Source organism: Epinephelus moara, chromosome 19 (genome assembly GCF_006386435.1).
Source record: "Epinephelus moara isolate mb chromosome 19, YSFRI_EMoa_1.0, whole genome shotgun sequence".
Taxonomy (NCBI): domain Eukaryota; kingdom Metazoa; phylum Chordata; class Actinopteri; order Perciformes; family Serranidae; genus Epinephelus; species Epinephelus moara.
Window position 1 is genome coordinate 20,347,626 of NC_065524.1, and position 13,676 is coordinate 20,361,301.

Here is a 13,676-nt window from a genome sequence, read left to right on the forward strand (position 1 = left end):
CGTCTTTTTATTCAGATGTTATCTCAGCCCTAGCTCTATAAAAATCTGCAGCCATGGTGATGGCAGTTAGTTAGATTAGTTATAAACAATATGATTAGATACAACAGCCAACATCCTTTTCAGTTACACGATCATGGGCTGCTACTGTTGAGGTATAAGTTGCTTTGATGACCTGAAGTACAATAGTACTGGTTTAAAGCAGTTATTTTTGAGGTATCTGTAGTGTTTTAAAGTTATCCCTTGATATACCATGCCATATAAACTCTATATTTGCACCCATATCTCCCACATGGATTGAACATCATTATAGGTTTAAGGTCCATAGCAGTGGTTTCATTCTTAATACTCCTGGTTCCTGACTTCCTGGCTCCAGGCTGTCTATACTGTGTGTTGGTGATAGGCAGAAAAAGTTGGCTGCTATTGCATCACTGCATGTGTAGTGTGAAGAAACCTGTTGAGTAATAAAACACTGTGGTTCATTACTGGTGCACTATGCTTGCATTCAGTACTATGAAAGAGAGACACAGTACCATGAGTAACAGGGGAAATTAATTTTAAAAAGTACCTCACCTTAGCATGTTGGTTTTTTCCATTATAAGTGTCTGCTAATTCATATTTTCATTTTTCTGAAATAAATCCTTTTCATCTTACAAGTTGGCACTCCTTCCTTGTTATTATTAATTTGGGATGTAATAAGGCCCCCTGCCATGTGGCCCAAATATAGACAGAAGCCTATTATATGCACTCTCATGCCAACATCCCAGATATCCTATTTTATTTCTATTTATTTGCTTGTTTATTTGACAAGGACAAATGCGTTAGACATTGCTTCATATGAAAAATACAAAGTAGATGCAATAACTACAGGTTTCTAGCCATGGCTAATTTGCAACCCCTGTCCCTGGTTATACTTTTATAATTAAAACGGTATAACTCCACGGTGAATATGGAGTTATATAATACAATAGGTATATCAATATCCTCCATAAATTGTAGAAAATGAATTCAAATGTATGTAATCTTTTCCAGAGGTAGGCCTATAGTTATGAATAATTCTTTAATTCAGTTAATGATCTTTGGTTTACTGGTCTTTTTCCAGGAGAGTGAGATAACTCTTTTTGCAAGCAGTAGTCCATTTTTACTTGTAATTACTACTTTAAATACTTAATTTTTGCTGATAATATAAATGAACTTTTACTCAAGTATTTTTTTAAATGCAGGGTTAAAGTATATATATATATATGTATAGAGAGAGTATATTTACATTTTTGTATTGCTATTTTTACTAAAATAAAGAATATAATTACGCCATAGTTTTTGAAGCCTCGACCTAAAATCACATCTGCTTACTGTTTGATTGACAGTGTATCAGCCAATCATAATTATCAACCAATCCACACAAACCTAAAAAAACATTTCTGATTGGTCATTTGAAGCCGTCAGTCAGTTACGTCACGACCCCATCCAACCAATGGTGAGGTAGTTTTTTGTAAAGATGAGCAACAGGCTGTGTCCCTGCTGAGTGCAGCACAGCGGTCCGAGTTAAATCAGTATTTCGTCGGTCTACATTTGTAGTGTAAGACTTTTTATGGTTTGGGGTTGTGCCGTTTTAGTTGAGCGGGGGTAGAAAGCAGAATATAACTGCGTATACGCTGTTTTTTATAGAAGAACTAGGTTTGTTCGAGGTTGTGGCATGGATGAGGTACGGCCTAGCAGTGGTGTTCAAGCCCACGGGCTGGTGCCGACGTTTCCCCCTGGACTGCAGGCTATCTACGGGGAATGCCGGCGACTTTACCCCGAACAGGCCAACCCGCTTCAAGTTACAGCTATTGTTAAATATTGGTAGGTACCTCGTTTTGTTGTTGCTGGTCTGTCAAATCTGTGGGCCTGAAGTTTGTGGAACAAGTTCATGCAGTGATGGCTAGACGTTTAGCTAATGACTGCTAAGCTAACTTTTTAGCTAACTACGTACAGGAGTCACACAGTGGGTAACTGCTACTTTGTTTTTGGGAGTTGGAGGATTCAGTTACAAAGCATATCACCCTAACTAAAATCTATGTATTAAAATGCACACTACTATTAATTTTACACAGTTATGGTCTCCCAACTAAGCTTACTGTCTTCATATAGGTGTACTCAAGAGTAAACACACTGCACTGACAACAATAACAATTTCTGACATGGCCGATGGTTTTCATTTTATGCTTCTCACAGGTTAGGGGGGCCTGACCCGTTAGACTACATCAGTATGTATAGGAGTACGGGCTGTCCAGCTCAAGACATCCAGGAGCATTGGCACTATGTCAGCTTTGGACTGAGTGACCTGTATGGGGATAATAGGGTTCATGAGTAAGTACTAATGTAAATACTTGACTTGCTGTTGCACATGGGAGTTGGGTAGATGGAGATTAATAGCTGCATTGTTCTGTTTCTTTTTCATTAGTTTGTGCATTGTTAAAAACCTGGGAAATCTGTACATATTGCATCAAGCCTTTTTAAGCATGCCACATTTTTGCTCCTGTCAGAACCCCTTAAACACCGACTAACTCAAGTAGTGTGATTTACTATTAAATAAAAGTACAGCTTCTTACCCAGTTTCTTTTTGTGTGTGTGTGTGTGTGTGTGTGTGTGCGTATTAGATTCACAGGGGCAGACGGACCCAGTGGTTTTGGCTTTGAACTCACTTTTAGACTCAAAAGAGAGACGGGAGAGACGGCACCACCAACCTGGCCCGCAGAACTCATGCAAGGCTTGGCTCGCTACGTGTTCCAGTCAGGTAAGAGCACAGCGTTTAAGAGGAGTACAAAACAAAGCTGTACGTTTTGCATCTTTGCATGGAGCAAGCCACACATTAAAAGATAAGATAATCCCTTATTAGTCCCACAGCAGGGACATTTGCATCACTGAAGCAGTAAAGAGGATAGAGCAAAAACAAGAAAGCAATATAATAAGTGAGCATAGTTAGAAAATACAAAGCAATATGAAATGTAAACAGTACGGGAAGATGCAAATATGAAAAATAATCAGGCTGAATTCACATTATTGTATGTAGGAAGTATATATTTTGTCCAGTGTAGTATCTGCTGACGTTGAACATGAGTGATGATTGATGATTGTAAATGTTAAGAAAAAACCCTCAAGGTCAAGGCAAGTAATTTAATGCCATACTCTATTGTTAAACAACTTAGAAATTGGTTTGAACAACTCTTGTGCACAGTTTTGCAGCAGTAATGATAAAGAATAAGGAGATTCCAGTGTTCAAGTGATGAGGGAATTTAGATTTAAACATTTGGTGTAAATAGATGGCTGGATTTGTTAAAAAAAATGCATGCTAATCTAAATTCAGTTAAACGTTTTATATATTTGTCAGATTAAACAAGCAGTTTTGAGACATTAATTTGGGCTCATAGTCAGAATTTTTAAGGAGGAACTGTTTACTTGATTAATCAATAAAGTGACATCAGATAAAGAGGTAATGAAAAACGTTGTTAGTTCAAGCCCTACGTTCTTAATCCGTCACCTGGAAAATGTGTGACAAAGTTAAAGTAATGGTTTGTGTTTTCATTTGGTCACATTTTGTTAATAGTCTAGTAAATGATTCATCTGCACACATTTTTAATAGAACAACTCTCTGTGGCTGCAGTTGGCATGCCTCCTTGTCACGTCTTTGTGAATGTGAAGAATGTGTTCTTTGTAAAGGTACCTTGTATTTCCTATGATACATTCAAACATGCAAGATTAGAGGAGTCTGCTGCAGGCTGTGGTCTTGGTACACATTATTTGTGTTTGTTGGAGCTCTGGGTATTGACAGGAAGTCTAGTTTCCCCTTTCTTTTCCTTCACAGTTTTAATAGGATTGTTTGCACAAATGGCAAACAAGATCGTTGTTGTCGTGTGTGAATGTATACTCTGTGGAATGGGTGTATACCATGCTGCTAAGTTCTTTAAATCCTTCAGTTGTGTATTATACCGTGAACAAGAAAGTGTGGTTGAGAGAGGAGGGGGCATTTAAAAGCCATGAAAGAGAAGAAGGCTATTCTCTCCAGGCTCCCCTCTCCTCACCACCCAGCCCTTCTCTGCTATCCAGCTGGGGTCAATTTGCGCGTGGGTGGGCTGGGCTCCTGAGCTAAATGAATGCTGATTCCTGGCCATCTTCCCCCTCGCTTTTCTCCTGCAGTGAATCTGGACGGGGTGCATGTTACCTCCCAAGCAGACAGATTCCTTGAATGGAAATGTAGTTTTTTTTTGTTGCCACATTTGGTTCTCGATTTTTCTCTCTCTCACTTACTCACTCTCATTCTCTCGCTGATCTGTGTCCCCTCTTTTCCTGTTACTGCAACTTTCCCTCAGCAATTCTGTACCATGAGATAATGAAACTTAGGAAAGTAGGATTGCTTCCCACTAGTGACCGAAGGTACAGGCCAAAATGTACTTTGCAGGATAGTGTGTGTATTGTAGACAACTTTAAACAGCACATTTTACTGTTCTTTAAAAGTGATTCTCTCATTTTGTTCTCTCTTCTGCAGAAAACACATTTTGTAGTGGCGACCATGTGTCGTGGCACAGCCCACTGGACAATAGTGAATCTCGTATCCAGCATATGTTGCTTACAGAGGACCCACAGATGCAACCAATTCAAACGCCATTTGGCACAGTGAGCTTTCTGCAGGTGAGTAGTATTCACATAGTTTAAGCAACTTCATGTCAAGCACTTTTGGGATCTTTTGGCACAATAAATCAAAGATGATAACTGGTATTTGGACAAAACATGGACCAGAATCAGAAGAGATGAGGATGACCGTAGCACTGCATTTTAGTATTAGTGATGATCACGAAGGACACATACTTATCATAAGATACAGTGCATTTAGCTAAACTTTCCCTGGGTTCAGACCTTGGAATCCACCCACTCCACCAAGTTGACTGATTTGTCTGACATCGTGCCATGGAACAGCGGTTTCTCGGTTGAAATGAAAAACAACCAATGCTTATGAGTAATAACTATCATGACAAGATGGTCACTGCTATCGAGGGAAAATCAAATCCCCCTCTCCCACAGAAATTGTTTAGCGTGGATGCAATGTGAGGCTGAAGATGGAAACAAAGTGTAGGGAGTTAAAAATTCTGTCTGCTATCAGGCCAAAATACTAAAATAAAAGCATTTAAATTAACGTATGAAATGAAAACCCAAGTAGAAATGACTTACTGTTGTCAAGTAAATGATGTGTGTACACTCATCTCGTCAGTTAAATAAGTTTCGGGTGTTCATTCAGTGTATGTGTATTGTCAGTTCTATGGCAACAGGAGATCAACAGTCTTCAGTGTGTTGTAGTGTCTTTGCATCCTCTTTGCATCAAGTCACATCAACTGAATTGTTATAAACTCATTGCGACATTTAGTTATTATAACATAATGGTACCAAATATCAGCAGCCACAGTACACTAATGTGAGACAGATGGTTTTCTGCAAACATGATGAATTTTGTTAGTGATGTTTATATTAACTTCAAAGACTTAGTTCTTGTCGTCATTTAGATAAAGGCAGCAGCAGTAAAAAGTACGCAGAAGGTAACAAGACTGTAGACGACATCCTTTCATGCTCTGCATTGTTTCTTATAGATTGTGGGTGTGTGTACAGAGGAGCTACAGGCGGCCCAGCAGTGGAACGGTCAAGGCATCCTGGAGCTGATGCGTGGAATCAGAGTGTGAGTACAGCTGGGCATGAATTCATAATGCAGCCAGATAAGGATGCCATGTTTTAGATTTAAAAATTAAACTTTATATATCGGGCTGTGTTAATATTCTTAGGTTTTACTTTGTTGCTTAACTTTGTTTGACAAGTGACTCAGACCAAGCTATGTTAATTTGCTGTGTCATGACTCAGGATTGCCATGTCAATATAAATGTCAGTACAATTAATTCCAGTATGTGATGGGATAGTCATCGTTTAGATTCGCAGTAAATATAACTTGACGTGAGACATTCTTTTGTGCATTTGCGTGTGAAAAAATTGTGAATTTGCTGATGATTTTCCAACATGTCCTTACTTGACATAATGCAGACCAGATCTTATTTCATGGTTTGGTATTAACAAATCAAATATAGACGACTTTATTTTCTATTGTAACACAGTATTTACACTTGCCTCCAAATCATCAGTCATTGAAGTTAATACATTGTGACCAGCAAGTGTAGCATGTAGTTACTTGCTTATTTATTAACTCTGTGTTTAACTCTATTAACGTTAATGGTTAATGCTGTCTGGGACTAATGTTGATGATTGTCCTGTGTACAGAGCTGGTGGCCCCTGGCTAATCACAGACATGAGGAGAGGGGAGACCATTTTTGACATTGATCCACACCTACAAGTAAGGCTTTTTTTAAGTTCTGCACACTCCTCAGAGTGAACTGTGTTGTGTTTATAGTGTGTTAGATGAAAGGCAATCTTATGCTGCTTGCTATATTACCAAATTAATTGTTTACCATCATCTCAATCTACTATTATAGCATGAGAGAGGTTTATAGTTATGGCCTGTGATTGGATAGACGGTCAGTAAAAGGATTCGGGTTAAAAAGTGAAGCTAAATTTGGAAGAGTTAACTCAAAAGTGATCCAAAGGAAACCGATTGCCCATACATTAAGATATATATAGACTGCTATTTATAACTTGCAGTGCCACCTGGGACTGGCGTGGAACAGGTCAAGGATTTGTCCTGGATATCAGAGGCAAAGTGACCTTTACATCTACAAAGCATTTTAAGGGGAATCCTTTATAGAGAATGACTTTTCCATAACTACATTATTTTGCTCTCTGACAGTATTGAGTGCCCCCTGTTGGCCCAGAAATCTTTATGCAGTGTCTTCTCATTTCTGAATCTCATAACTTTTCTTAATAATCTTGTGTGAGTTTTATGGGAGCTAGTGTTGATGATTGCGTATATTTCTTGCTCATCTAAGCAGGATAGAGTGGACCAGGGTATTGAGACAGAGGGCTCTAACTTGAGTGGGGTCAGCGCCAAGTGTGCGTGGGACGATCTGAGTCGACCGCCAGAGGATGAGGAGGACAGCCGGTCTATCTGCATAGGATCACAGCCACGGAGGCTCTCAGACAAAGGTACGCCAAGTCCTAAAGGACTCAAAAGAGTAGATCCTATAATTAAAGCTGAGAAGACCCAAGAATGCTTGACCAATCTGTACACAGGAGTTGTGGCTTCATGCTGTCAGCGGTGCATGATGGGATAATTCCATGCTGATCTTTGTGTGTTGACAGACACAGAGCAGATCAGGGAGACCCTGAGGAAAGGACTGGAGTTTAACAGCAAGGCAGCACTACCACCCATCAGCAGCCAGAGACAGGGCCACGAGAGACCTCAGTGAGTATTCCTCCCACACACCAAAATGGGATCACTAGGGTTGCACCAGGATAACTCCCTTCGCCATGTGTAGTAACTCACGGTGCAACTGACATCTGAACTGTTATCACCATTGTTTCTTAGCTACAAGCTTAATATTCAGGTTTGTCACTAAATTGTTGGTATTTTTCTGTGGAAATTAAGTCTTCCGCAGAATCAGGTGACGGCTCCTTGAGAGCAGTTGTGAAATCTGTACATTTCCATTCGCAGACAAAGCCCAAGGAGCTGCCATTTCCTTTGCGGTAGCTGTTATTCACAGACAGACATTCTCTCATTGCTGAGTGTACCATATCAGGCTTCCTCACTCGTGTTTCCCCTTTGTTGCCTTCCACGCTTTATTTTCTCTTCTTTGTTTGTTTCGTAGGAGTCGGAAGGACAGTTTGGAGAGTGAGAGTTCAGCAGCTATTGTTCCTCATGAGTTGGTCCGAACACGACAGTTGGAGAGCGTCCATCTGAAATTCAACCAAGAGTCAGGCACACTGCTGCCCCTCTGCCTGCGGTACTGCACTATTTCTCTCTTCCACTCCCACACAAGATATGTACCCTTTTGGAATGTCCTGAAGACAGCAAGATAAAAAAACAAAACAGTCCAGATATTCGTGTTGGATGGGTGTGGCAGAATATCACAGAGAAAATCAGATGTTGCAAGTTGGCACTAAACTCTGACTTTCCTCCCACTACTTTTACTTTAATGCCACTTCAAAATGTCGAGTAAAAAGCTGGCTAGGTGCCATAAATGCAACACGTCAAATGGATAAATTGACCTTCAGGTTTATAACTGAAAGAGACAGTTTACCCCAGAATCAAAATACATATATTTTCTCTTACCTGTAGTGCTAATTATCTATCTAAATTGTTTTAGTATGAGCTGCCTGGTGTTGGAGATATCGGCCATAGAGATGTCTGCCTTCTCTTGAATATAATTGAACTAGACAGCACTCACCTTGTTAAGCTCAAACCACTAAAAACGACATTTGAAAAACTCTACAGCAATGTCTGTTTACACAAATCCTGATCCAGTTACTCAAGATAATAACAGACCTTGCTGTAATTAGTTTCATGTAGGAACTATTTTCCTTCCTCTGATCTTCACCTGCCAACTGTATCATAGCGCAGAAGGAAGCGTGCATCGACTGTGAAGCTCACGGTACAGCTCAGCCGGGGGGGGCATTAATATTAACATCTTGTACTGTCACGATCATGAGCCACTAGACTTTGGTCTCTTGTATTTGTCTGGCTTGTTTTGTGTAAATTGGTTTGCTTTTATTTTTTACTTTTTTTTCCTGATCCTTGATGAATTAGAGAAGTAAGCAAAGGTTATAACTGTTCAATGACACCATGATTGAGACACTTGCTCTCTTTACTGCTCACCTAACCAACAAGAAGTGTGTTAAACAGGAGGAAGTAGCTTTAGAGTACTAAAGGTCATGCTTTGCTGAATTAAAACTATGATTTTCAGTGACCTTAAACTCTATAATGAAGTTGCTGTTAGCTGACATGAGGAAAATTTAAAAAAAAATTACGCATGCAGACACAAACAGTTATTACATTACGTGTCATGGTGACAAAACAAAATGGGGGCATAGCAGTTTGCAGGATCTTAACATTTGAGTTTTGGCTTTCTCTGATTTGATCTGTGTCTGATAAAATTTGCACACCCATGGCTGATATCTATCTGGGCTTGGTTTTCACCTTTATACGTAACTTGACATTTCTTGGAATGCGTTTTTTTTTCTCGGACAAAATATCAACGAAGCAATTACTGTTCAGTGGGAACTGTGGGGTTTTTAGAAATGCTCCGCTGGTGATGCTCTCTGCACAGGCAATAGACCAGGATGAACCTGCTTTATGTAATCTCTGTCTGAGGAAAGAACAAGACCAAAGTTAGTTGACACAGAGACCTTTGTGTGTGAGAGGGAGAGATGTGCTGGGAGTTAAGAGTGAGAACACAGTGTAAAGGGCCCGATTTATATGATACTGACAATGGGGTGTGATTACATCAAATGTTGCCTACAAGCTATGTGACTTTTAATAGCCGAAAAGGTTGTGAAAATAGTTGAACATTTCACACTGTGCAACAGATCCAACCAGACCCAAATTAATGGAATGGTTTGGATCTTTTGATTGAGAGTGTATGAGGTACTTACCCATAGTTAGTGTATTACACATTATAGATGTCAGTCTGCATGCCCTCAGTTTGGAGGAGCATGAAGGAGTACCACCTCGGAAGTTAAGCAATGTACATCTGTGGAAGGGGGCAGCAACAAAATGTATTTTAGCCACCTAAAAAAAATCAATATCAGTCAAAGTGTACGCTATACTGAGAATATTCTCACCTCTTTAATTTGCTGACAGACAGCGATTTCTGAAGGGGAACTGAAGCTGTTAATTTGCTCTCTTTAAAGCCAGAATCCATTGAGTAAAACAGTCGTTTAACATCACTGAACGCAGGAGCTGCAGATGTAGCACTGCCTCGATCAGTTTGGTTGTATTATTTTTGTGATTTATGTGTTTAAAAGTGTTAGTTCGGATTTACCAAAGTCACACAATGGCACAAACTAATTGAGTAAGGCAGCAGAAGAGCAGCTTCTCTGTTGAACAAGCTAAAATGAGTCTGGTGACTTTGACGGAAGCATAGTTTGGGAACTGAAGCCGTTAATGGCTTCCCCATCAGAACAGGCTGTCGGCATCAAGATGAAGTGGTGGAAATGTTCTCAATATAGCCTACACTTAAACTGTTAAAGATTTTTAAGACGGCCAAAATATGTTTTCCTGCTGTCCCTGTCCATGGCAGTACATTACTTAGCTTCCATGGCAGTACTCCTGCATGCTTCTCCAAGCTGGGGGCATGCTGACTATCATCTACTGAGGGTAATTCACTAACTATAGATAAGTACCTCATAAGATCCGATCCATCCATCTTTGTCATATTAGAAATAGACTGCGTTGAACATCTTATTACTAACCAATTTCTTGGCAATTTAGGGTGATATCACTTTTTGGTTTAATCACAAAACCCCTATATATGTTGTATCCACCAGTAAAATGCACCTATCACATTTAAATTATCATGTTGGCTGCAGATAAAAATATCTAAAAGAACGGTTTCATTAGTACCTGTGTTGATTTATTACTAAATATTTCACTGTTAATAAATGCCTGCAGTTACTCAAGGAAATTGGCACCAGCACATAAAGCCACATGAAGAAACATGCAACATAAGTTCCATTCTCCAAATTATATTTTCATTTTTGTCCCTGCAACAGATAAATTCTTTAAAGCTTCTCCATTAGGTGCTGACTGTTACTGTTGCCTCGAGCAAAAAGATGTTTCTGTAGATATCAAAACTGGTGAATATCTTCAGTCAGCACAAAGATGTTTTTCAGAAACTAAAATATTAACTTAATATTAACTTTAAAAGCTTGCTAATAAAAATCATGTGGAAAGATAAGTGTTTAGTTATGGTTAAAATGAATGAAAACACACACTCATGCACCAAATTTGTAGCTCAAGCTGTGCTGTGTTTAATCTTTTACAGGGGCCGGTTGCTCCATGGGAGACACTTCACTTACAAAAGTATCAACGGAGACACAGCCATTACATTTGTGTCTACGGGAGTTGAAGGAGCTTTTGCCACTGAAGAGCATCCATATGCAGCCCATGGCCCCTGGCTTCAGGTATACACACACATAAACTCAAGTTTTCAGGTGGTGCTTTCATATTTCATGTATTTATTTGACCTTCTGCTCTGCCTGTATAGATATTGTTGACTGAGGAGTTTGTGGAGCAGATGCTTGGGGATTTACAAGAACTTAACACTCGGGAGGAGGTTGGTAAAACCCCCTGTATTTAAACTTTTATTTTCTGTTTGGTTTTTGTTCAACTCTGTGTTTTACCCAGTATATCCTTTCTCTTTCTGTAGACAAAGTTACCAAAGGAGTACAGTTGGCCAGAAAAGAAGCTGAAGATCTCTGTCCTACCAGACTCTGTGTTTGATAATCCACTGCAGTGAGACACTTGATGACTAGAAAACATTAACACCTGCAGACACACACTCCCAGAGTGGACCATCACGAACAGGAGACCTCCCAGAACATGCAGCGACCCTGAGCCGTCAGGTCGCTCGCTAATGCTGTTCCCACAGTGGATGGCCCGAGACTGTTTCACTCCTGAAAATGATCTGAGGGATGATCGAAACACTTTTGACTGTTACTGCATTCTCAGACTACCCCCACTGTTTACAACATTTCTCCGAGGCTTGAATGCTTTCTCGAGAATGTCAAATCAGCCTCAGACCAGCCTGTCCAGATGGTTGACCTGTAAGAACAATCATTGTAGGTGACACACTAGCTGAAGGGCAAAACAGGATGTTGTCATTCCTCCAGTCAGGCCTGCCAAGGTCTGAGGTCCAAAACATACGTCACTAAAATAGTTGAGAACGCATCCTGTGATCGCCTGACGTAATATCCCAAGTGATAACTGTTGCTGATCTCAAAAACAGGTCTATTTATTCCACTGGCCTTAGAAAGGACGCAAAAGTCTCATGTTGAACATTTTTTCTTTCAATTGAGTTCATGTGTATAGTATTTACAAATGCTGGACATTTTTCTCTTATGTGTTTGTGGTCATACCAAAGTTTTAACTGTGTCAAATGAGTCATGATTCTGTAATATTGACATGACATGCTCAACTATGATTTACAAGTATTCAGTGCCTGTTTGTCTGAGATAATCAAACAAGCATCTGACCTGTTTCCCTGGCTATGTGGCAGATGCTGCAGGTATAACCACCTCTACTCCCCTGTGCCATAACATGACTCCTTTTTTTTCCTCACGCATGATGATGATGCGTGTTTAAAAGTTATGAAACAAAATAGATCAAGTCCATTTAAGTGTTCAAAGACTGGGAAACCATGTGCAGTGTCCTCTCTCAAGTGTTGTCTCCAGCAGCCACATCAATAAGAATTGTGTTTTTTTTTTTTTTTATTATTCAGTAGGACCTGCTTGAAAACGAGTTGGACTAAAATTCCTCAGTGCCTTGTGTTGAAAAGGACCATATACACTCCGTTGACTCTTAATGCTGCCTACAGCTCCTAGATTGTTAAAGAGAAGTCACTTTGAATCAAGGCTGCTGCATTCAGTCTTTCTCTGAGACCGTCATTCCATTGTAACACAAAAGCAGAGACTACTTTCACTCCAGTGTCTTTTTTTACAAAATGTACTCTTATACAACACGTGATGGCATCTTATTTTTGTCGTTTGTCTTTTTTATTCAGAGTGACACATGTAAAGTTTAGACATCGTTGATATGGTATTTTGTAATTACTATCTTATGACTGAACTGCCTGATTGTAATCCCAAGTGCATTAAAGCGTGTAGGTATTTACACAAATAAAGATGGAACACTAATGCAGAAGTACAGAGGAGCCTGTTTGTCTATTTTGTGTGTAAATGCTTTTATTAATGTGTTTGCCTCTCATTCACACACAAACACACTGTTGCCATAATGCAGCATCACCATGGTGGTTGACAAGTGATGTGTATGTGGTATACTGTAAGTGCAGTAGTATTCCTGAATATATTACACATATTCATAGCCTACATGTTACACATACTATACGATTGATTTTTATTTGTGTCACGCACACTTACATGTGCCCAACACTCATGGGTTTACAAGACACCATCACAATAACGTTGCAGTAACAATCAAAAGTACATGTTATTTAACTACTCAGTCCAGAAGCAGAAAACTCTGCCTTCTGTCCCAGGCCTGGCAAAGAAATTCAGCCACAAAAAAAGGTTCCCTGTCTGAAACAAAACTCAAATTTTTCATCATCATCCAACCAAAAGAAATCAACATAGATAGAGGCCATCTTACTGAAAAGTACATTCCTTATGTCTTAATATACAGGACAGTATAACAAGAAGTGAACCTCATTCTCAACTTCACCTACACGACAAACAAATTCTGTCCTCCTTTGGGGTGGCGTTAAATCTTCCAGTCTTCAACGATAATGTTTCTGAGTGCAAGTGTGCACATAAGGATCTTTGTCTTTTGTGAACCACGTGTGTGTATAATATACAGCAACAGACTTGTTCCAGCCTCCATTAAGCTGTCGAACAATGTTTAAAAACTAGTGCAATGAACACACAGCGCCCAAGCACTCGGCACTTTTTCTTGCACTTTAGACGTCTCTGTATGTCCCTGTGTTGTGATTGTTAAATGCAGTCCACATCTGTTTTATGTGACAGAACTCTCCTTG

At 39.6% G+C, this 13,676-nt stretch overlaps 1 protein-coding gene across 2 annotated transcripts; it reads left to right on the forward strand.

The window, feature by feature from the left end:
• Positions 1-1,479: 1,479 nt before the first annotated feature.
• sufu (suppressor of fused homolog (Drosophila)) lies at positions 1,480-12,831 on the forward strand. Of its 2 annotated transcripts, none has more exons than XM_050071589.1 (12): positions 1,480-1,842; positions 2,215-2,349; positions 2,640-2,776; positions 4,526-4,668; positions 5,619-5,704; positions 6,295-6,367; positions 6,957-7,113; positions 7,270-7,372; positions 7,776-7,910; positions 10,950-11,088; positions 11,172-11,240; positions 11,334-12,831. In XM_050071589.1, exons 1-12 carry the CDS (start codon positions 1,694-1,696, stop codon positions 11,421-11,423), a joined length of 1,416 nt encoding a protein of 471 aa, XP_049927546.1. In that variant the 5' UTR covers positions 1,480-1,693; the 3' UTR covers positions 11,424-12,831. The 2 variants fall into 2 exon arrangements, with proteins under 2 accessions (XP_049927546.1, XP_049927547.1); XM_050071590.1 differs by having other exon boundaries at positions 6,960-7,113.
• The last annotated feature ends 845 nt before the right edge of the window (positions 12,832-13,676 follow it).

Coding starts and splice junctions, on each gene's coding strand:
- sufu (XM_050071589.1), top strand. CDS start 1,694: ATGGATGAGGTACGGCCTAGCAGTGGTGTTCAAGCCCACGGGCTGGTG. Junction 2,777..4,525: donor TCGCTACGTGTTCCAGTCAG/GTAAGAGCACAG, acceptor TCTCTTCTGCAG/AAAACACATTTTGTAGTGGC. Junction 5,705..6,294: donor CTGATGCGTGGAATCAGAGT/GTGAGTACAGCT, acceptor TCCTGTGTACAG/AGCTGGTGGCCCCTGGCTAA.